Source organism: Symphodus melops, assembly GCF_947650265.1.
Source record: "Symphodus melops genome assembly, chromosome: 21".
NCBI lineage: Eukaryota > Metazoa > Chordata > Actinopteri > Labriformes > Labridae > Symphodus > Symphodus melops.
Window position 1 is genome coordinate 1 of NC_136711.1, and position 25,000 is coordinate 25,000.

Below are 25,000 nucleotides of genomic sequence, written 5' to 3' on the forward strand. Positions count from 1 at the left end.
AAGGTATGACAGAAGAAGAAGCCTGACCTTCCTGTGGATAATCATTGAAGACTTCTGATTGGCCGCTGACATGTGGCTCATTGTGAGAACTTTAACACGTTTGAACTTCTCATGACAGATGTGTTTATCTTTGTGTTTCACAAACAGAACTCTGGAGTCCGCCATTGTTGCGTCGTCCACTTACTGTCTCATGACCTTTGACCTTTGAACTGAGCATGTGCGTGAAGTCTGTTTTCAGAGGAGCTGCATATTGTCAATTTAGGGGACAACGGAGACGCTGCCCTGTTCACCCTGTTTCCTGTAGACTGGACACGTGGACACTCACCTGTCCTCTCCTCGACCTGGGCCAGCCTCCACATGGTGCTCTTCTCCGTGTGGTCGGGCTGACTCGGGTAACCTGCTGCAGGTCTGATGCCCTGGTATCGGACTCTGTGCAGGTCTGAGGCGTGCAGCTCCTCCTCACAGCTGTACCCCCACAGGTCTTTACGAACACGACAGTGCAGCTCCTCGGCGAAGGCCTGCAGGGCGCCATCAGAGGACGAGTCAACGACCCGTCCACATCAGAGGACGAGTCGACGACCCGTCCACATCAGAGGACGAGTCAACGACCCCTCGACATTAGAGGACGAGTCAACGACCCGTCCACATCAGAGGGCGAGTCAACGACCCGTCCACATCAGAGGACGAGTCAACGACCCGTCCACCCGTCCACATCAGAGGACGAGTCAACGACCCGTCCACCCGTCCACATCAGAGGACGAGTCAACGACCCGTCCACATCAGAGGACGAGTCAACGACCCCTCGACATTAGAGGACGAGTCAACGACCCGTCCACATCAGAGGACGAGTCAACGACCCGTCCACATCAGAGGACGAGTTAACGACCCGTCCAACCGTCCACATCAGAGGACGAGTCAACGACCCGTCCACATCAGAGGACGAGTTAACGACCCGTCCACCCGTCCACATCAGAGGACGAGTCAACGACCCCTCGACATTAGAGGACGAGTCAACGACCCGTCCACATCAGAGGACGAGTCAACGACCCGTCCACCCGTCCACATCAGAGGACGAGTCAACGACCCCTCGACATTAGAGGACGAGTCAACGACCCGTCCACATCAGAGGACGAGTCAACGACCCGTCCACATCAGAGGACGAGTTAACGACCCGGCCAACCGTCCACATCAGAGGACGAGTCAACGACCCGTCCACATCAGAGGACGAGTTAACGACCCGTCCACCCGTCCACATCAGAGGACGAGTCAACGACCCCTCGACATTAGAGGACGAGTCAACGACCCGTCCACATCAGAGGACGAGTCAACGACCCGTCCACATCAGAGGACGAGTCAACGACCCGTCCACCTGTCCACATCAGAGGACGAGTCAACGACCCGTCCACCCGTCCACATCAGAGGACGAGTCAACGACCCCTCGACATTAGAGGACGAGTCAACGACCCGTCCACATCAGAGGGCGAGTCAACGACCCGTCCACATCAGAAGACGAGTCAACGACCCGTCCACATCAGAGGACGAGTCAACGACCCCTCGACATTAGAGGACGAGTCAACGACCCGTCCACATCAGAGGACGAGTCAACGACCCGTCCACCCGTCCACATCAGAGGGCGAGTCAACGACCCGTCCACATCAGAGGACGAGTCAACGACCCGTCCACCCGTCCACATCAGAGGACGAGTCAACGACCCGTCCACCCGTCCACATCAGAGGACGAGTCAACGACCCCTCGACATTAGAGGACGAGTTAACGACCCGTCCACATCAGAGGACGAGTCAACGACCCGTCCACATCAGAGGACGAGTCAACGACCCGTCCACATCAGAGGACGAGTCAACGACCCGTCCACATCAGAGGACGAGTCAACGACCCGTCCACATCAGAGGACGAGTCAACGACCCGTCCACCCGTCCACATCAGAGGACGAGTCAACGACCCCTCGACATTAGAGGACGAGTCAACGACCCGTCCACATCAGAGGACGAGTCAACGACCCGTCCACCCGTCCACATCAGAGGACGAGTCAACGACCCGTCCACATCAGAGGACGAGTCAACGACCCGTCCACATCAGAGGACGAGTCGACGACCCGTCCACCCGTCCACATCAGAGGACGAGTCAACGACCCCTCGACATTAGAGGACGAGTCAACGACCCGTCCACATCAGAGGGCGAGTCAACGACCCGTCCACCCGTCCACATCAGAGGACGAGTCAACGACCCGTCCACCCGTCCACATCAGAGGACGAGTCAACGACCCCTCGACATTAGAGGACGAGTTAACGACCCGTCCACATCAGAGGACGAGTCAACGACCCGTCCACCCGTCCACATCAGAGGACGAGTCAATGACCCGTCCACATCAGAGGACGAGTCAACGACCCCTCGACATTAGAGGACGAGTCAACGACCCGTCCACCCGTCCACATCAGAGGACGAGTCAACGACCCCTCGACATTAGAGGACGAGTCAACGACCCGTCCACATCAGAGGACGAGTCAACGACCCGTCCACCCGTCCACATCAGAGGACGAGTCAACGACCCGTCCACATCAGAGGACGAGTTAACGACCTAGTGACATCAGAGGACGAGTCAACGACCCGTCCACATCAGAGGACGAGTTAACGACCTAGTGACATCAGAGGACGAGTCAACGACCTAGTGACATCAGAGGACGAGTCAACGACCCCTCGACATTAGAGGACGAGTCAACGACCCGTCCACATCAGAGGACGAGTTAACGACCTAGTGACATCAGAGGACGAGTCAACGACCTAGTGACATCAGAGGACGAGTCAACGACCCCTCGACATTAGAGGACGAGTCAACGACCCGTCCACATCAGAGGACGAGTCAACGACCCGTCCACATCAGAGGACGAGTCAACGACCCGTCCACCCGTCCACATCAGAGGACGAGTCAACGACCCGTCCACCCGTCCACATCAGAGGACGGGTCAACGACCCGTCCACCGTCCACATCAGAGGACGAGTCAACGACCCCTCGACATTAGAGGACGAGTTAACGACCCGTCCACATCAGAGGACGAGTCAACGACCCGTCCACATCAGAGGACGAGTTAACGACCCGTCCACCCGTCCACATCAGAGGACGAGTCAACGACCCGTCCACATCAGAGGACGAGTTAACGACCCGTCCACCCGTCCACATCAGAGGACGAGTCAACGACCCCTCGACATTAGAGGACGAGTCAACGACCCGTCCACATCAGAGGACGAGTCAACGACCTGTCCACATCAGAGGACGAGTCAACGACCCGTCCACCTGTCCACATCAGAGGACGAGTCAACGACCCGTCCACCCGTCCACATCAGAGGACGAGTCAACGACCCCTCGACATTAGAGGACGAGTCAACGACCCGTCCACATCAGAGGGCGAGTCAACGACCCGTCCACATCAGAAGACGAGTCAACGACCCGTCCACATCAGAGGACGAGTCAACGACCCCTCGACATTAGAGGACGAGTCAACGACCCGTCCACATCAGAGGACGAGTCAACGACCCGTCCACCCGTCCACATCAGAGGGCGAGTCAACGACCCGTCCACATCAGAGGACGAGTCAACGACCCGTCCACCCGTCCACATCAGAGGACGAGTCAACGACCCGTCCACCCGTCCACATCAGAGGACGAGTCAACGACCCCTCGACATTAGAGGACGAGTTAACGACCCGTCCACATCAGAGGACGAGTCAACGACCCGTCCACATCAGAGGACGAGTCAACGACCCGTCCACATCAGAGGACGAGTCAACGACCCGTCCACATCAGAGGACGAGTCAACGACCCGTCCACATCAGAGGACGAGTCAACGACCCGTCCACCCGTCCACATCAGAGGACGAGTCAACGACCCCTCGACATTAGAGGACGAGTCAACGACCCGTCCACATCAGAGGACGAGTCAACGACCCGTCCACCCGTCCACATCAGAGGACGAGTCAACGACCCGTCCACATCAGAGGACGAGTCAACGACCCGTCCACATCAGAGGACGAGTCGACGACCCGTCCACCCGTCCACATCAGAGGACGAGTCAACGACCCCTCGACATTAGAGGACGAGTCAACGACCCGTCCACATCAGAGGGCGAGTCAACGACCCGTCCACCCGTCCACATCAGAGGACGAGTCAACGACCCGTCCACCCGTCCACATCAGAGGACGAGTCAACGACCCCTCGACATTAGAGGACGAGTTAACGACCCGTCCACATCAGAGGACGAGTCAACGACCCGTCCACCCGTCCACATCAGAGGACGAGTCAACGACCCGTCCACATCAGAGGACGAGTCAACGACCCCTCGACATTAGAGGACGAGTCAACGACCCGTCCACCCGTCCACATCAGAGGACGAGTCAACGACCCCTCGACATTAGAGGACGAGTCAACGACCCGTCCACATCAGAGGACGAGTCAACGACCCGTCCACCCGTCCACATCAGAGGACGAGTCAACGACCCGTCCACATCAGAGGACGAGTTAACGACCTAGTGACATCAGAGGACGAGTCAACGACCCGTCCACATCAGAGGACGAGTTAACGACCTAGTGACATCAGAGGACGAGTCAACGACCTAGTGACATCAGAGGACGAGTCAACGACCCCTCGACATTAGAGGACGAGTCAACGACCCGTCCACATCAGAGGACGAGTTAACGACCTAGTGACATCAGAGGACGAGTCAACGACCTAGTGACATCAGAGGACGAGTCAACGACCCCTCGACATTAGAGGACGAGTCAACGACCCGTCCACATCAGAGGACGAGTCAACGACCCGTCCACCCATCCACCCGTCCACATCAGAGGACGAGTCAACGACCCGTCCACCCGTCCACATCAGAGGACGAGTCAACGACCCCTCGACATTAGAGGACGAGTTAACGACCCGTCCACATCAGAGGACGAGTCAACGACCCGTCCACCTGTCCACATCAGAGGACGAGTCAACGACCCGTCCACCCGTCCACATCAGAGGACGAGTCAACGACCCCTCGACATTAGAGGACGAGTCAACGACCCGTCCACATCAGAGGGCGAGTCAACGACCCGTCCACATCAGAAGACGAGTCAACGACCCGTCCACATCAGAGGACGAGTCAACGACCCCTCGACATTAGAGGACGAGTCAACGACCCGTCCACATCAGAGGACGAGTCAACGACCCGTCCACCCGTCCACATCAGAGGGCGAGTCAACGACCCGTCCACATCAGAGGACGAGTCAACGACCCGTCCACCCGTCCACATCAGAGGACGAGTCAACGACCCGTCCACCCGTCCACATCAGAGGACGAGTCAACGACCCCTCGACATTAGAGGACGAGTTAACGACCCGTCCACATCAGAGGACGAGTCAACGACCCGTCCACATCAGAGGACGAGTCAACGACCCGTCCACATCAGAGGACGAGTCAACGACCCGTCCACATCAGAGGACGAGTCAACGACCCGTCCACATCAGAGGACGAGTCAACGACCCGTCCACATCAGAGGACGAGTCAACGACCCGTCCACCCGTCCACATCAGAGGACGAGTCAACGACCCCTCGACATTAGAGGACGAGTCAACGACCCGTCCACATCAGAGGACGAGTCAACGACCCGTCCACCCGTCCACATCAGAGGACGAGTCAACGACCCGTCCACATCAGAGGACGAGTCAACGACCCGTCCACATCAGAGGACGAGTCGACGACCCGTCCACCCGTCCACATCAGAGGACGAGTCAACGACCCCTCGACATTAGAGGACGAGTCAACGACCCGTCCACATCAGAGGGCGAGTCAACGACCCGTCCACCCGTCCACATCAGAGGACGAGTCAACGACCCGTCCACCCGTCCACATCAGAGGACGAGTCAACGACCCCTCGACATTAGAGGACGAGTTAACGACCCGTCCACAACAGAGGACGAGTCAACGACCCGTCCACCCGTCCACATCAGAGGACGAGTCAATGACCCGTCCACATCAGAGGACGAGTCAACGACCCCTCGACATTAGAGGACGAGTCAACGACCCGTCCACCCGTCCACATCAGAGGACGAGTCAACGACCCCTCGACATTAGAGGACGAGTCAACGACCCGTCCACATCAGAGGACGAGTCAACGACCCGTCCACCCGTCCACATCAGAGGACGAGTCAACGACCCGTCCACATCAGAGGACGAGTTAACGACCTAGTGACATCAGAGGACGAGTCAACGACCCGTCCACATCAGAGGACGAGTTAACGACCTAGTGACATCAGAGGACGAGTCAACGACCTAGTGACATCAGAGGACGAGTCAACGACCCCTCGACATTAGAGGACGAGTCAACGACCCGTCCACATCAGAGGACGAGTTAACGACCTAGTGACATCAGAGGACGAGTCAACGACCTAGTGACATCAGAGGACGAGTCAACGACCCCTCGACATTAGAGGACGAGTCAACGACCCGTCCACATCAGAGGACGAGTCAACGACCCGTCCACATCAGAGGACGAGTCAACGACCCGTCCACCCGTCCACATCAGAGGACGAGTCAACGACCCGTCCACCCGTCCACATCAGAGGACGGGTCAACGACCCGTCCACCCGTCCACATCAGAGGACGAGTCAACGACCCCTCGACATTAGAGGACGAGTTAACGACCCGTCCACATCAGAGGACGAGTCAACGACCCGTCCACATCAGAGGACGAGTTAACGACCCGTCCACCCGTCCACATCAGAGGACGAGTCAACGACCCGTCCACATCAGAGGACGAGTTAACGACCCGTCCACCCGTCCACATCAGAGGACGAGTCAACGACCCCTCGACATTAGAGGACGAGTCAACGACCCGTCCACATCAGAGGACGAGTCAACGACCTGTCCACATCAGAGGACGAGTCAACGACCCGTCCACCTGTCCACATCAGAGGACGAGTCAACGACCCGTCCACCCGTCCACATCAGAGGACGAGTCAACGACCCCTCGACATTAGAGGACGAGTCAACGACCCGTCCACATCAGAGGGCGAGTCAACGACCCGTCCACATCAGAAGACGAGTCAACGACCCGTCCACATCAGAGGACGAGTCAACGACCCCTCGACATTAGAGGACGAGTCAACGACCCGTCCACATCAGAGGACGAGTCAACGACCCGTCCACCCGTCCACATCAGAGGGCGAGTCAACGACCCGTCCACATCAGAGGACGAGTCAACGACCCGTCCACCCGTCCACATCAGAGGACGAGTCAACGACCCGTCCACCCGTCCACATCAGAGGACGAGTCAACGACCCCTCGACATTAGAGGACGAGTTAACGACCCGTCCACATCAGAGGACGAGTCAACGACCCGTCCACATCAGAGGACGAGTCAACGACCCGTCCACATCAGAGGACGAGTCAACGACCCGTCCACATCAGAGGACGAGTCAACGACCCGTCCACCCGTCCACATCAGAGGACGAGTCAACGACCCCTCGACATTAGAGGACGAGTCAACGACCCGTCCACATCAGAGGACGAGTCAACGACCCGTCCACCCGTCCACATCAGAGGACGAGTCAACGACCCGTCCACATCAGAGGACGAGTCAACGACCCGTCCACATCAGAGGACGAGTCGACGACCCGTCCACCCGTCCACATCAGAGGACGAGTCAACGACCCCTCGACATTAGAGGACGAGTCAACGACCCGTCCACATCAGAGGGCGAGTCAACGACCCGTCCACCCGTCCACATCAGAGGACGAGTCAACGACCCGTCCACCCGTCCACATCAGAGGACGAGTCAACGACCCCTCGACATTAGAGGACGAGTTAACGACCCGTCCACATCAGAGGACGAGTCAACGACCCGTCCACCCGTCCACATCAGAGGACGAGTCAACGACCCGTCCACATCAGAGGACGAGTCAACGACCCCTCGACATTAGAGGACGAGTCAACGACCCGTCCACCCGTCCACATCAGAGGACGAGTCAACGACCCCTCGACATTAGAGGACGAGTCAACGACCCGTCCACATCAGAGGACGAGTCAACGACCCGTCCACCCGTCCACATCAGAGGACGAGTCAACGACCCGTCCACATCAGAGGACGAGTTAACGACCTAGTGACATCAGAGGACGAGTCAACGACCCGTCCACATCAGAGGACGAGTTAACGACCTAGTGACATCAGAGGACGAGTCAACGACCTAGTGACATCAGAGGACGAGTCAACGACCCCTCGACATTAGAGGACGAGTCAACGACCCGTCCACATCAGAGGACGAGTTAACGACCTAGTGACATCAGAGGACGAGTCAACGACCTAGTGACATCAGAGGACGAGTCAACGACCCCTCGACATTAGAGGACGAGTCAACGACCCGTCCACATCAGAGGACGAGTCAACGACCCGTCCACCCATCCACCCGTCCACATCAGAGGACGAGTCAACGACCCGTCCACCCGTCCACATCAGAGGACGAGTCAACGACCCCTCGACATTAGAGGACGAGTTAACGACCCGTCCACATCAGAGGACGAGTCAACGACCCGTCCACCTGTCCACATCAGAGGACGAGTCAACGACCCGTCCACCCGTCCACATCAGAGGACGAGTCAACGACCCCTCGACATTAGAGGACGAGTCAACGACCCGTCCACATCAGAGGGCGAGTCAACGACCCGTCCACATCAGAAGACGAGTCAACGACCCGTCCACATCAGAGGACGAGTCAACGACCCCTCGACATTAGAGGACGAGTCAACGACCCGTCCACATCAGAGGACGAGTCAACGACCCGTCCACCCGTCCACATCAGAGGGCGAGTCAACGACCCGTCCACATCAGAGGACGAGTCAACGACCCGTCCACCCGTCCACATCAGAGGACGAGTCAACGACCCGTCCACCCGTCCACATCAGAGGACGAGTCAACGACCCCTCGACATTAGAGGACGAGTTAACGACCCGTCCACATCAGAGGACGAGTCAACGACCCGTCCACATCAGAGGACGAGTCAACGACCCGTCCACATCAGAGGACGAGTCAACGACCCGTCCACATCAGAGGACGAGTCAACGACCCGTCCACCCGTCCACATCAGAGGACGAGTCAACGACCCCTCGACATTAGAGGACGAGTCAACGACCCGTCCACATCAGAGGACGAGTCAACGACCCGTCCACCCGTCCACATCAGAGGACGAGTCAACGACCCGTCCACATCAGAGGACGAGTCAACGACCCGTCCACATCAGAGGACGAGTCGACGACCCGTCCACCCGTCCACATCAGAGGACGAGTCAACGACCCCTCGACATTAGAGGACGAGTCAACGACCCGTCCACATCAGAGGGCGAGTCAACGACCCGTCCACCCGTCCACATCAGAGGACGAGTCAACGACCCGTCCACCCGTCCACATCAGAGGACGAGTCAACGACCCCTCGACATTAGAGGACGAGTTAACGACCCGTCCACATCAGAGGACGAGTCAACGACCCGTCCACCCGTCCACATCAGAGGACGAGTCAACGACCCGTCCACATCAGAGGACGAGTCAACGACCCCTCGACATTAGAGGACGAGTCAACGACCCGTCCACCCGTCCACATCAGAGGACGAGTCAACGACCCGTCCACATCAGAGGACGAGTCAACGACCCGTCCACCCGTCCACATCAGAGGACGAGTCAACGACCCCTCGACATTAGAGGACGAGTCAACCCGTCCACATCAGAGGACGAGTTAACGACCTAGTGACATCAGAGGACGAGTCAACGACCTAGTGACATCAGAGGACGAGTCAACGACCCCTCGACATTAGAGGACGAGTTAACGACCCGTCCACATCAGAGGACGAGTCAACGACCCGTCCACCTGTCCACATCAGAGGACGAGTCAACGACCCGTCCACCCGTCCACATCAGAGGACGAGTCAACGACCCCTCGACATTAGAGGACGAGTCAACGACCCGTCCACATCAGAGGGCGAGTCAACGACCCGTCCACCCGTCCACATCAGAGGACGAGTCAACGACCCCTCGACATTAGAGGACGAGTTAACGACCCGTCCACATCAGAGGACGAGTCAACGACCCGTCCACATCAGAGGACGAGTCAACGACCCGTCCACATCAGAGGACGAGTCAACGACCCGTCCACATCAGAGGACGAGTCAACGACCCGTCCACCCGTCCACATCAGAGGACGAGTCAACGACCCCTCGACATTAGAGGACGAGTCAACGACCCGTCCACATCAGAGGACGAGTCAACGACCCGTCCACCCGTCCACATCAGAGGACGAGTCAACGACCCGTCCACATCAGAGGACGAGTCAACGACCCGTCCACATCAGAGGACGAGTCGACGACCCGTCCACCCGTCCACATCAGAGGACGAGTCAACGACCCCTCGACATTAGAGGACGAGTCAACGACCCGTCCACATCAGAGGGCGAGTCAACGACCCGTCCACCCGTCCACATCAGAGGACGAGTCAACGACCCGTCCACCCGTCCACATCAGAGGACGAGTCAACGACCCCTCGACATTAGAGGACGAGTTAACGACCCGTCCACATCAGAGGACGAGTCAACGACCCGTCCACCCGTCCACATCAGAGGACGAGTCAACGACCCGTCCACATCAGAGGACGAGTCAACGACCCCTCGACATTAGAGGACGAGTCAACGACCCGTCCACCCGTCCACATCAGAGGACGAGTCAACGACCCCTCGACATTAGAGGACGAGTCAACCCGTCCACATCAGAGGACGAGTTAACGACCTAGTGACATCAGAGGACGAGTCAACGACCTAGTGACATCAGAGGACGAGTCAACGACCCCTCGACATTAGAGGACGAGTTAACGACCCGTCCACATCAGAGGACGAGTCAACGACCCGTCCACCCATCCACCCGTCCACATCAGAGGACGAGTCAACGACCCGTCCACCCGTCCACATCAGAGGACGAGTCAACGACCCCTCGACATTAGAGGACGAGTTAACGACCCGTCCACATCAGAGGACGAGTCAACGACCCGTCCACCCGTCCTCATCAGAGGACGAGTCAACGACCCGTCCACCCGTCCACATCAGAGGACGAGTCAACGACCCGTCCACCCGTCCACATCAGAGCACGAGTTAACGACCCGTCCACCCGTCCACATCAGAGCACGAGTTAACGACCCGTCCACCCGTCCACATCCGAGCACGAGTTAACGACCCGTCCACATCAGAGGACAAGTCAACGACCTGTCCACATCAGAGGACGAGTCAACGACCCGTCCACATCAGAGGACGAGTCAACGACCCGTCCACATCAGAGGGCGAGTCAACGACCCGTCCACATCAGAGGACGAGTCAACGACCCAGCGACATCAGTTCTACAGGTGCACAGTGTACCTCAGCGAGCCGGTCAGCCAGGGCTTTGACCATGATGCTGTTGTAGTCGTCTCCTTGATCCTGAAACTGCTGACTCAGTTCTTCTGCTCCAAACACGCCCACTGCAAACAAACCCACATAGTCCTGCACCCCGCTGTCTGCAGGGGCCACGAAGTCTGACAGGCACAAGTAGGGTCCAGAACCATCAACCTTCTCCGCCTGCAGGAACATATATCAAAAAGGAGAAGTGATTTTAGACACAGGGTCTTTAATGTTTACAGTGAAGCACCAGGTGTGACCTCTGCAGGTGTAACCATGCCTATGTAACAGCTACAGTATATGACCCTCACCTGTTGCCGTAGTCCATGGAAGGTGGCGATGGGTTTGGAGCCTCTGTGCACCGTGACATCATCTTTGTACACATTGATGTCATCACCGTCACTCTGAGCACGCCAGAAGCCTACCAAGCCCCGCCCTCTCAGACTGCAACTGTCAATCATCTGGTGGAGCAGCCGCTGGGCATCGTCGAAGACTCGCCGTGCCTCTTCACCTGAAGAACAAATAAATCAAAAACACCTGACATGAGCGAGGCCTGACTGTACACCGCCTTCTACATATAGACGTAAAACATCAGGGATGAAGCCCCGCCTCTAAATGTACGCATGAGCAGCTCTCTCAGCATCCTCATGTTTAAAGCTTTAAAAGAGATCCAACAGTTTGACCTGATGCTGCGTTTAAAAGGAAGAGAAGAGCCAAGAGTGAAAAACTTTCTCTTCATGTAAAAAAAGAATAAAAATTGTACTTTTTTTAATCACACAGGAGATGCAGTAAACGGCGAGCGCAAATTTATTTCTTATCATGTTGTTGAATTCTGGTCATGTGTTCTGAGCGAAGGACTCAGACCTGGATCTCCTGTTGAAAGCCTTACTTCAGTCATTTCGGATGGAAAAACAATGAGCACCCCCATTCTCTATCCTCATTGGAGGAGTTGTTGTTGATGTGTATGAATAAATAAAGTTAATGTTACTTCAAACCAACATGAATGTTGACGCTGTATTCGCTCCTGAAAAACCCAACAATGATCTGAATTGTTTTGAATTTGCAGCACAGGTGCAGCTGGAGTCAGGATGTGTTCAGAGTGAGACATCGTACCGACGGTCTTGTCCTTGAAGATCTTCGGGTAGCCTCTGTTGGGGTATTTCCCTCTGAGCTGCCACACATCGAAGAACGGCTTCCAGTCGATGAAGTCACACACACGAGTCAGATCGTAGTCCTCCAAGACCCGAGGGCCCAGGAACTGGGGACGCACTGACACACACACACACACACACACACACAGAGTTACACACACACACACACACACACACACACACACACACACAGAGTTACACACACACACACACACACACACACACACACACACACACAGAGTTACACACACACACACACATACACACACAGAGTTACACACACACACACACACACACAGAGTTACACACACACACAGAGTTACACACACACACACACACACAGAGTTACACACACACACACACATACACACACAGAGTTACACACACACACACAGTTACACACACACACACACAGAGTTACACACACACACACATACACACACAGAGTTACACACACACACACACACACACACACACACACACACAGAGTTACACACACACACACACACACACACAGAGTTACACACACACACACACACACACACACAGTTACACACACACACACACACACAGTTACACACACACACACACACACACACACACAGTTACACACACACACACACACACAGTTACACACACACACACACAGAGTTACACACACACACACAGTTACACACACACACACACACAGTTACACACACACACACACACACACAGTTACACACACACAGTTACACACACACACACACACACAGTTACACACACACACACAGTTACACACACACACACACACACACACACAGTTACACACACACACACACAGTTACACACATACACACAGAGTTACACACACACACACACAGAGTTACACACACACACACACACACAGAGTTACACACACACACACACACACACACACACACACACACACAGTTACACACATACACACACACACACACAGAGTCACACACACAGTCACACACACACACACACAGTCACACACACAGTCACACACACACACACAGAGTTACACACACACACAGTCACACACACAGTCACACACACACACACAGAGTCACACACACACACACACACAGAGTCACACACACACAGAGTCACACACACACACACACAGAGTCACACGCACACACAGTCACACACAGAGTCACACACACACACACACACACACACACAGTTACACACACACACACACACACAGTTACACACACACACACACACAGTTACACACACACAGTCACACACACACACACACACACACACAGAGTCACACACACACACACACACACACACAGTCACACACACACACACACACACACACAGTCTCTCACACACACAGAGTCACACACACACAGAGTCACACACACACACACACACAGAGTCTCTCACACACACACACACACACACACACAGAGTCACACACACACAGAGTCACACACACACACACAGAGTCACACACACACACACAGAGTCACACACACACACACACACACACAGAGTCACACACACACACAGAGTCACACACAGAGTCACACACACACACACAGTCACACACACAGAGTCACACACACACACAGAGTCACACACACACACACACACACAGTCACACACACACAGAGTCACACACACACACACACACACAGAGTCACACACACACACACACAGTCACACACACACACACACACACACACACACAGAGTCACACACACACACACACACACACACAGAGTCACACACACACAGAGTCACACACACACACACACAGAGTCACACACACACACACACACACACACACAGAGTCACACACACACACACACACACACACACAGAGTCACACACACACACAGTCACACACACACACACACACACACACAGAGTCACACACACACACACACACAGAGTCACACACACACAGAGTCACACACACACACACACACACAGAGTCACACACACACACAGAGTCACACACACACACACACACACAGTCACACACACACACACAGTCACACACACACACACACACACAGAGTCACACACACACACACACAGTCACACACACACACACAGTCACACACACACACACAGAGTCACACACACACACACACACAGTCACACACACACACACACAGTCACACACACACACAGTCACACACACACACACACACACACAGAGTCACACACAGAGTCACACACACACACACACACAGTCACACACACACACACAGAGTCACACACACACACACACACAGTCACACACACACACACACAGTCACACACACACACAGTCACACACACACACACAGTCACACACACACACAGAGTCACACACACACAGAGTCACACACACACACAGAGTCACACACACACACACAGAGTCACACACACACACACAGAGTCACACACACACACACACAGAGTCACACACACACAGTCACACACACACACAGTCACACACACACACAGAGTCACACACACACACACACACACACACACACAGAGTCACACACACACACACACACAGAGTCACACACACACACACAGTCACACACACACACAGAGTCACACACACACACACAGAGTCACACACACACACACACACACACACAGAGTCACACACACACAGAGTCACACACACACACACACACAGAGTCACACACACACAGAGTCACACACACACACACAGAGTCACACACACACAGAGTCACACACACACAGAGTCACACACACACAGAGTCACACACACACACACACAGAGTCACACACACACACAGAGTCACACACACACACACACAGAGTCACACACACACAGAGTCACACACACACACAGAGTCACACACACACACACACAGAGTCACACACACACACAGAGTCACACACACACAGAGTCACACACACACACACAGAGTCACACACACACAGAGTCACACACACACACACACACAGAGTCACACACACACACACAGTCACACACACACACAGAGTCACACACACACACACAGAGTCACACACACACACACACACACACAGAGTCACACACACACAGAGTCACACACACACACACACACAGAGTCACACACACACAGAGTCACACACACACACACAGAGTCACACACACACAGAGTCACACACACACACAGAGTCACACACACACAGAGTCACACACACACACAGAGTCACACACACACACACACAGAGTCACACACACACAGAGTCACACACACACACAGAGTCACACACACACACACACAGAGTCACACACACACACAGAGTCACACACACACAGAGTCACACACACACACAGAGTCACACACACACACAGAGTCACACACACACACAGAGTCACACACACACACACACACACACACAGAGTCACACACACACAGAGTCACACACACACACAGAGTCACACACACACACACACAGAGTCACACACACACACAGAGTCACACACACACAGAGTCACACACACACACAGAGTCACACACACACACAGAGTCACACACACACACAGAGTCACACACACACACACACACACACACAGAGTCACACACACACAGAGTCACACACACACACAGAGTCACACACACACACACACACACAGAGTGAGTTAACACACCTGGTCTCGCAGACATCCAGTCGATGTGTAAACGCTGCTCTCTGGCCTCAGACAGACACACAAACCTCCGATCCTGTGACACACACACACACACACACACACACACACACACACACACACACACACACACACACACACACACACACACACACACACACACACACACACACACACACACACACACACACACACACACACACACACACACACACACACACACACACACACACACACACACACAGACACACACACACACACATTAGAAAAGCTGTGGGATGCTCTCCTACATCTTGATAGTTTCAGCAGATCTGCTCATGAAATCCTGCAGATCCATTTGTTCACACATGAACCCAAACAGAGAAGAAGATGGAGGACAACAGGAAACAGAAAGCAGCAGGTTGACTGGAGCACGGAGACGGTAGAGGTGGCGTGCAGACAGTCTGTAGAGACGGTAGAGGTGGCGTGCAGACAGTCTGTAGAGGTGGCGTGCAGACAGTCTGTAGAGGTGGCGTGCAGACAGTCTGTAGAGGTGGCGTGCAGACAGTCTGTAGAGGTGGCGTGCAGACAGTCTGTAGAGGTGGCGTGCAGACAGTCTGTAGAGATGGCGTGCAGACAGTCTGTAGAGGTGGCGTGCAGACAGTCTGTAGAGGTGGCGTGCAGACAGTCTGTAGAGGTGGCGTGCAGACAGTCTGAAGAGATGGCGTGCAGACAGTCTGTAGAGGTGGCGTGCAGACAGTCTGTAGAGACGGTAGAGGTGGCGTGCAGACAGTCTGTAGAGGTGGCGTGCAGACAGTCTGTAGAGACGGCGTGCAGACAGTCTGTAGAGACGGCGTGCAGACAGTCTGTAGAGGTGGCGTGCAGACAGTCTGTAGAGACTGTAGAGGTGGCGTGCAGACAGTCTGTAGAGGTGGCGTGCAGACAGTCTGTAGAGGTGGTGTGCAGACAGTCTGTAGAGGTGGCGTGCAGACAGTCTGTAGAGGTGGCGTGCAGACAGTCTGTAGAGGTGGCGTGCAGACAGTCTGTAGAGACGGTAGAGGTGGCGTGCAGACAGTCTGTAGAGATGGTAGAGGTGGCGTGCAGACAGTCTGTAGAGATGGTAGAGGTGGCGTGCAGACAGTCTGTAGAGATGGTAGAGGTGGCGTGCAGACAGTCTGTAGAGATGGTAGAGGTGGCGTGCAGACAGTCTGTAGAGATGGTAGAGGTGGCGTGCAGACAGTCTGTAGAGGTGGCGTGCAGACAGTCTGTAGAGACGGTAGAGGTGGCGTGCAGACAGTCTGTAGAGACGGTAGAGGTGGCGTGCAGACAGTCTGTAGAGGTGGCGTGCAGACAGTCTGTAGAGATGGCGTGCAGACAGTCTGTAGAGGTGGCGTGCAGACAGTCTGTAGAGATGGTAGAGGTGGTGTGCAGACAGTCTGTAGAGGTGGCGTGCAGACAGTCTGTAGAGGTGGCGTGCAGACAGTCTGTAGTGACGGTAGAGGTGGCGTGCAGACAGTCTAAGCCCCTCCCACTGGCTCCAGGTGAATTCAGCTCACTCTGACTCTCTGCAGGAGGAACATTCAGCTGGTCGTGTTCTCACCTTCAGAGAGTCGTAGTGATCCTGTCGGATCTCCTCGTACTCCTCCTTCACCTCCTCAAAGTACTCCTCCCTCGTTATCTCGTCCAGCAGCTGAGAGCACTGAGAGGAACAGATGAGTAATCTTCAGCCAATCAGAGAGCAGCTAAAGGAACAGCTGTAGGCCTATGTCTCAGGTGTGTGTGTGTGATGTCAGCTGGATGTCTCAGGTGTGTGTGATGTCAGCTGGATGTCTCAGGTGTGTGTGTGATGTCAGCTGGATGTCTCAGGTGTGTGTGTGATGTCAGCTGGATGTCTCAGGTGTGTGTGATGTCAGCTGGATGTCTCAGGTGTGTGTGTGATGTCAGCTGGATGTCTCAGGTGTGTGTGTGTGACGTCAGCTGGATGTCTCAGGTGTGTGTGTGTGATGTCAGCTGGATGTCTCAGGTGTGTGTGATGTCAGCTGGATGTCTCAGGTGTGTGTGTGTGTGTGATGTCAGCTGGATGTCTCAGGTGTGTGTGATGTCAGCTGGATGTCTCAGGTGTGTGTGTGTGATGTCAGCTGGATGTCTCAGGTGTGTGTGTGTGATGTCAGCTGGATGTCTCAGGTGTGTGTGTGTGATGTCAGCTGGATGTCTCACACATGTCTCAGGTGTGTGTGATGTCAGCTGGATGTCTCAGGTGTGTGTGTGTGTGATGTCAGCTGGATGTCTCAGGTGTGTGTGTGTGATGTCAGCTGGATGTCTCAGGTGTGTGTGTGATGTCAGCTGGATGTCTCAGGTGTGTGTGTGTGATGTCAGCTGGATGTCTCAGGTGTGTGTGTGTGATGTCAGCTGGATGTCTCAGGTGTGTGTGTGTGATGTCAGCTGGATGTCTCAGGTGTGTGTGATGTCAGCTGGATGTCTCAGGTGTGTGTGATGTCAGCTGGATGTCTCAGGTGTGTGTGATGTCAGCTGGATGTCTCAGGTGTGTGTGTGTGTGATGTCAGCTGGATGTCTCAGGTGTGTGTGATGTCAGCTGGATGTCTCAGGTGTGTGTGTGATGTCAGCTGGATGTCTCAGGTGTGTGTGTGATGTCAGCTGGATGTCTCAGGTGTGTGTGATGTCAGCTGGATGTCTCAGGTGTGTGTGTGTGTGTGATGTCAGCTGGATGTCTCAGGTGTGTGTGATGTCAGCTGGATGTCTCAGGTGTGTGTGATGTCAGCTGGATGTCTCAGGTGTGTGTGTGTGTGATGTCAGCTGGATGTCTCAGGTGTGTGTGTGTGTGTGTGATGTCAGCTGGATGTCTCAGGTGTGTGTGATGTCAGCTGGATGTCTCAGGTGTGTGTGTGATGTCAGCTGGATGTCTCAGGTGTGTGTGATGTCAGCTGGATGTCTCAGGTGTGTGTGATGTCAGCTGGATGTCTCAGGTGTGTGTGAGATGTCAGCTGGATGTCTCAGGTGTGTGTGATGTCAGCTGGATGTCTCAGGTGTGTGTGTGTGATGTCAGCTGGATGTCTCAGGTGTGTGTGTGTGATGTCAGCTGGATGTCTCAGGTGTGTGTGTGTGATGTCAGCTGGATGTCTCAGGTGTGTTCTTACCACCACAACACTCCTGGAAGCATCGAGAACATGAATGACAGGAGACAGGTAGCGAGGAGAGATCTTCACCGCGGTGTGTGTCCTGACACAAAACACACACACACACATATTTAGGTACTGTATATCTGAGTCTTATCCCACATATTCTCTTTGAGTGTGTGTGTGTGTGTGTGTGTGTGTGTGTGTGTGTGTGTGTGTGTGTGTGTGTGTGTGTATTCGTTACTTGGAGGTGGTGGCTCCTCCTATCAGCAGAGGCGTGTCCATATTGAGTCTCTGCATCTCTTTTGCTACGTGTATCATCTCGTCCAGCGATGGCGTGATGAGGCCGGACAGGCCAATGATATCTGCAGAGAGAAACAGCTGATGATGATGTCACAGATTGATTAACCCTCTCACAGCTGATGGGTAAAGGGTTAATGTATTTATAACTCCTCATAGTGCTTTTACACTGAAGGTCACACCTACACATTCACACACTGATGGTAGAGGCTGCTGCAGAGTGAAGAGTCCATCAGTATGAACTCATCCATTCACACACTGATGGTAGAGGCTGCTGCAGAGTCCATCAGTATGAACTCATCCATTCACACACTGATGGTAGAGGCTGCTGCAGAGTCCATCAGTATGAACTCATCCATTCACACACTGATGGTAGAGGCTGCTGCAGAGTCCATCAGTATGAACTCATCCATTCACACACTGATGGTAGAGGCTGCTGCAGAGTAAAGAGTCCATCAGTATGAACTCATCCATTCATACACTGATGGTAGAGGCTGCTGCAGAGTCCATCAGTATGAACTCATCCATTCACACACTGATGGTAGAGGCTGCTGCAGAGTAAAGAGTCCATCAGTATGAACTCATCCATTCATACACTGATGGTAGAGGCTGCTGCAGAGTGAAGAGTCCATCAGTATGAACTCATCCATTCATACACTGATGGTAGAGGCTGCTGCAGAGTGAAGAGTCCATCAGTATGAACTCATCCATTCATACACTGATGGTAGAGGCTGCTGCAGAGTAAAGAGTCCATCAGTATGAACTCATCCATTCATACACTGATGGTAGAGGCTGCTGCAGAGTCCATCAGTATGAACTCATCCATTCACACACTGATGGTAGAGGCTGCTGCAGAGTCCATCAGTATGAACTCATCCATTCACACACTGATGGTAGAAGCTGCAGAGTTAGTGTACCTGCTTTATGTGTGACGGCCTCTCTGAGGATCCGATCACAGGGAACCATGACGCCCAGATCGATCACTCTGAAACATCAAACAGATCCGTTGTGTGTTTATGTCATGCTGAAGCAGAAACACTGACTGTATAACACATGGACGTCGGCTCACTGAGGTCACACTGAGGTCACACTGAGGTCACACTGAGGTCACACTGAGGTCACACTGAGGTCACACTGACTCATTGCTGACTCCACCTTTAAAAAAACCTAAAAACTCAGAGGTGGGGGCCCCACCCCTTTTCCTCCCATGATGCATCAGTGAAAGGAGGTAAAGGTGAAGCGTTCCTGCAGACACCGCACACGGTCTGCACAAGTTGAACGGTCTCACCTGAAGTTGTTGCAGCCGAGGACCACACCTACGATGTTCTTCCCGATATCGTGAACGTCTCCTTTAACGGTGGCGAGGACGATGGTGCCCTGATACGGATCCTACAGTGGAGGAGGAGGAACAGGTGATACATTCTGTCTGATCATTCCCTTCTTCTCTCCCCATAAATCCACTACAGCCTGTTATTTGTCTTTTAGTTCTTCTTAGTGATGTAATTGTAACTTTGCTTTGTACAGTGACCTTGAGAGTTTTGAAAGGCGCCTTGAAATAAAGTGCATTATTATTATCCTACAGATGTAACTTCTATAAAAGGTCACTGACCACGTCCTCAGTAGATCCTGACTGAGCCTTCATCTCCTCTCTCTCCTTCTCCATGAAAGGAATCAGATATCCCACAGCCTTCTTCATCACACGAGCAGACTTTATCACCTACACACACACACACACACACACACACACACACACACACACACACACACACACACAGACAGACAGACAGACAGACAGACAGACAGACAGACAGACAGACAGAGACACACACACACACACACACACACACACACACACACACACACACACACACACACACACACACACACACACACACACACACACACACACACACACACACACACACACACACACACACACACACACACACACACACACACACACACACACACACACACACACACACACACACACACACGGAGTGCCACCTCGTCAGTGAGAAGCTTTAATATGGTGTCAGTGTCACGACAGGTGAGTTCTGATCACACCTGAGGCAGGAACATCTTCCCCGCTCCGAATAGATCTCCCACCACCTTCATCCCGTTCATCAGAGGACCCTCGATGATGTGGAGGGGTCGAGTGTAACGTTCCACCTGCGCCCGACACTCCTCCACGTCCTCCACCACGTACTTCTCTATACCCTGAAGAACAAAGAGGAGATGACATCATCGAGACAAACGGGACTAAAGATTCTCATTGGTCCTTTTTTTAGAGACATGTCATCATTTGAGCTGTTTCTGTATGCAGCCCAGTAAATGTTCTCTGACCTTAATGAGGGCGTTCTCTGACCTTAATGAGGGCGTTCTGTGACCTTAATGAGAGCGTTCTGTGACCTTAATGAGAGCGTTCTCTGACCTTAATGAGGGCGTTCTCTGACCTTAATGAGAGCGTTCTGTGACCTTAATGAGGGCGTTCTCTGACCTTAATGAGGGCGTTCTGTGACCTTAATGAGGGCGTTCTGTGACCTTAATGAGAGCGTTCTCTGACCTTAATGAGAGCGTTCTCTGACCTTAATGAGAGCGTTCTCTGACCTTAATGAGGGCGTTCTCTGACCTTAATGAGAGCGTTCTGTGACCTTAATGAGGGCGTTCTCTGACCTTAATGAGGGCGTTCTGTGACCTTAATGAGAGCGTTCTGTGACCTTAATGAGAGCGTTCTGTGACCTTAATGAGAGCGTTCTGTGACCTTAATGAGAGCGTTCTGTGACCTTAATGAGGGCGTTCTGTGACCTTAATGAGAGCGTTCTGTGACCTTAATGAGGGCGTTCTGTGACCTTAATGAGAGCGTTCTCTGACCTTAATGAGAGCGTTCTGTGACCTTAATGAGAGCGTTCTGTGACCTTAATGAGGGCGTTCTGTGACCTTAATGAGGGCGTTCTGTGACCTTAATGAGGGCGTTCTGTGACCTTAATGAGGGCGTTCTGTGACCTTAATGAGGGCGTTCTGTGACCTTAATGAGAGCGTTCTCTGACCTTAATGAGGGCGTTCTGTGACCTTAATGAGAGCGTTCTGTGACCTTAATGAGAGCGTTCTGTGACCTTAATGAGGGCGTTCTGTGACCTTAATGAGAGCGTTCTCTGACCTTAATGAGAGCGTTCTCTGACCTTAATGAGGGCGTTCTCTGACCTTAATGAGAGCGTTCTGTGACCTTAATGAGGCCGTTCTCTGACTTTAATAAGAGCGTTCTGTGACCTTAATGAGAGCGTTCTGTGACCTTAATGAGGGCGTTCTGTGACCTTAATGAGAGCGTTCTCTGACCTTAATGAGAGCGTTCTCTGACCTTAATGAGGGCGTTCTCTGACCTTAATGAGGGCGTTCTCTGACCTTAATGAGAGCGTTCTGTGACCTTAATGAGGCCGTTCTCTGACTTTAATAAGAGCGTTCTCTGACCTTAATGAGAGCGTTCTGTGACCTTAATGAGGGCGTTCTCTGACCTTAATGAGAGCGTTCTCTGACCTTAATGAGAGCGTTCTCTGACCTTAATGAGGGCGTTCTCTGACCTTAATGAGGGCGTTCTCTGACCTTAATGAGGGCGTTCTCTGACCTTAATGAGGGCGTTCTGTGACCTTAATGAGAGCGTTCTCTGACCTTAATGAGAGCGTTCTCTGACTTTAATAAGAGCGTTCTGTGACCTTAATGAGAGCGTTCTCTGACTTTAATAAGAGCGTTCTGTGACCTTAATGAGGGCGTTCTCTGACCTTAATGAGGGCGTTCTCTGACCTTAATGAGAGCGTTCTGTGACCTTAATGAGGGCGTTCTGTGACCTTAATGAGAGCGTTCTCTGACCTTAATGAGAGCGTTCTCTGACCTTAATGAGGGCGTTCTGTGACCTTAATGAGGGCGTTCTCTGACCTTAATGAGGGCGTTCTCTGACCTTAATGAGGGCGTTCTGTGACCTTAATGAGAGCGTTCTGTGACCTTAATGAGAGCGTTCTGTGACCTTAATGAGGGCGTTCTGTGACCTTAATGAGGGCGTTCTGTGACCTTAATGAGGGCGTTCTCTGACCTTAATGAGGGCGTTCTCTGACCTTAATGAGAGCGTTTCTGTGACCTTAATGAGGGCGTTCTCTGACCTTAATGAGAGCGTTCTCTGACCTTAATGAGGGCGTTCTCTGACCTTAATGAGGGCGTTCTGTGACCTTAATGAGAGCGTTCTGTGACCTTAATGAGGGCGTTCTCTGACCTTAATGAGGGCGTTCTCTGACCTTAATGAGGGCGTTCTCTGACCTTAATGAGAGCGTTCTGTGACCTTAATGAGGGCGTTCTCTGACCTTAATGAGGGCGTTCTCTGACCTTAATGAGAGCGTTCTGTGACCTTAATGAGAGCGTTCTGTGACCTTAATGAGGGCGTTCTGTGACCTTAATGAGGGCAATCTCTGACCTTAATGAGGGCGTTCTCTGACCTTAATGAGGGCGTTCTCTGACCTTAATGAGGGCGTTCTCTGACCTTAATGAGAGCGTTCTGTGACCTTAATGAGGGCGTTCTCTGACCTTAATGAGGGCGTTCTCTGACCTTAATGAGGGCGTTCTGTGACCTTAATGAGGGCGTTCTCTGACCTTAATGAGGGCGTTCTCTGACCTTAATGAGGGCGTTCTCTGACCTTAATGAGGGCGTTCTGTGACCTTAATGAGGGCGTTCTCTGACCTTAATGAGGGCGTGCTCCAGCCTGTCCTCCACACTGTCTCGTCTCCACTCGTCCGTCTGAACCACCTTCTTCCCTCCTTTCACATTGTTCTGGAAAACACGAGGAGGGTCAGCATGTGGTCATTTCAACAACAAAAAGGACGTTTGTTTTCACAGGTGAAGGCTGCTCAACAAACTGAGCGGTGAAAAACGACTGCTGCGGCGTGTTTTGTCCGCCGCGGTCCAACAAAAAAGTCGCACTGTTCACACCAAACCGCTCGCAGCCTGCAGTCCTGAGCCTTCATGCCTGCAGCATGACTTTGTGCGAGATGGTTCACAGAGAGTGCTCGTTTACCTTTCATCTCATGAACCAAAGAAAATAAGTAAAGAGCTGTAAACATACGGCATGTTCAAGAATGAAGGCTTTCAGGCAGCTGTGTGTGTGTGTGTGTGGGGTGTGTGTGTGTGTGTGGGGTGTGTGTGTGTGGGGTGTGTGTGTGTGTGTGTTACCTGAGCGTAGGTGAGCAGTTTCTCTGTAGCCTCTGTGTCTCTGTTCCAGATCAGGTTCTCACACAGTAACAGCAGCTCTTTATCGATGTCATCGTACACAGGAAGACTCCCAGCATTTACTATGCCCATGTCCATACCATCCTA

The 25,000-nt window shown here is 53.4% G+C and overlaps 1 protein-coding gene across 1 annotated transcript in view; it reads right to left on the bottom strand.

The window, feature by feature from the left end:
* Positions 1 to 325: 325 nt before the first annotated feature.
* The window catches only part of mtr (5-methyltetrahydrofolate-homocysteine methyltransferase), a gene marked incomplete at its 3' end in the record, with an annotated part of 43,221 nt that continues 18,546 nt past the window's right edge, over positions 326 to 25,000 (bottom strand). The window contains exons 18-31 of the mRNA XM_079372330.1: positions 24,857 to 24,997; positions 24,368 to 24,457; positions 21,712 to 21,864; positions 21,254 to 21,361; positions 20,933 to 21,033; positions 20,562 to 20,629; positions 19,589 to 19,709; positions 19,366 to 19,447; positions 17,811 to 17,909; positions 16,235 to 16,307; positions 12,563 to 12,718; positions 11,761 to 11,960; positions 11,432 to 11,629; positions 326 to 518 (exon numbers count right to left, since the gene is read on the bottom strand). Of these exons, the coding sequence (XP_079228456.1) occupies positions 326 to 518; positions 11,432 to 11,629; positions 11,761 to 11,960; positions 12,563 to 12,718; positions 16,235 to 16,307; positions 17,811 to 17,909; positions 19,366 to 19,447; positions 19,589 to 19,709; positions 20,562 to 20,629; positions 20,933 to 21,033; positions 21,254 to 21,361; positions 21,712 to 21,864; positions 24,368 to 24,457; positions 24,857 to 24,997 (1,783 nt within the window). The remainder of the gene's footprint in view (positions 519 to 11,431; positions 11,630 to 11,760; positions 11,961 to 12,562; positions 12,719 to 16,234; positions 16,308 to 17,810; positions 17,910 to 19,365; positions 19,448 to 19,588; positions 19,710 to 20,561; positions 20,630 to 20,932; positions 21,034 to 21,253; positions 21,362 to 21,711; positions 21,865 to 24,367; positions 24,458 to 24,856; positions 24,998 to 25,000) is intronic.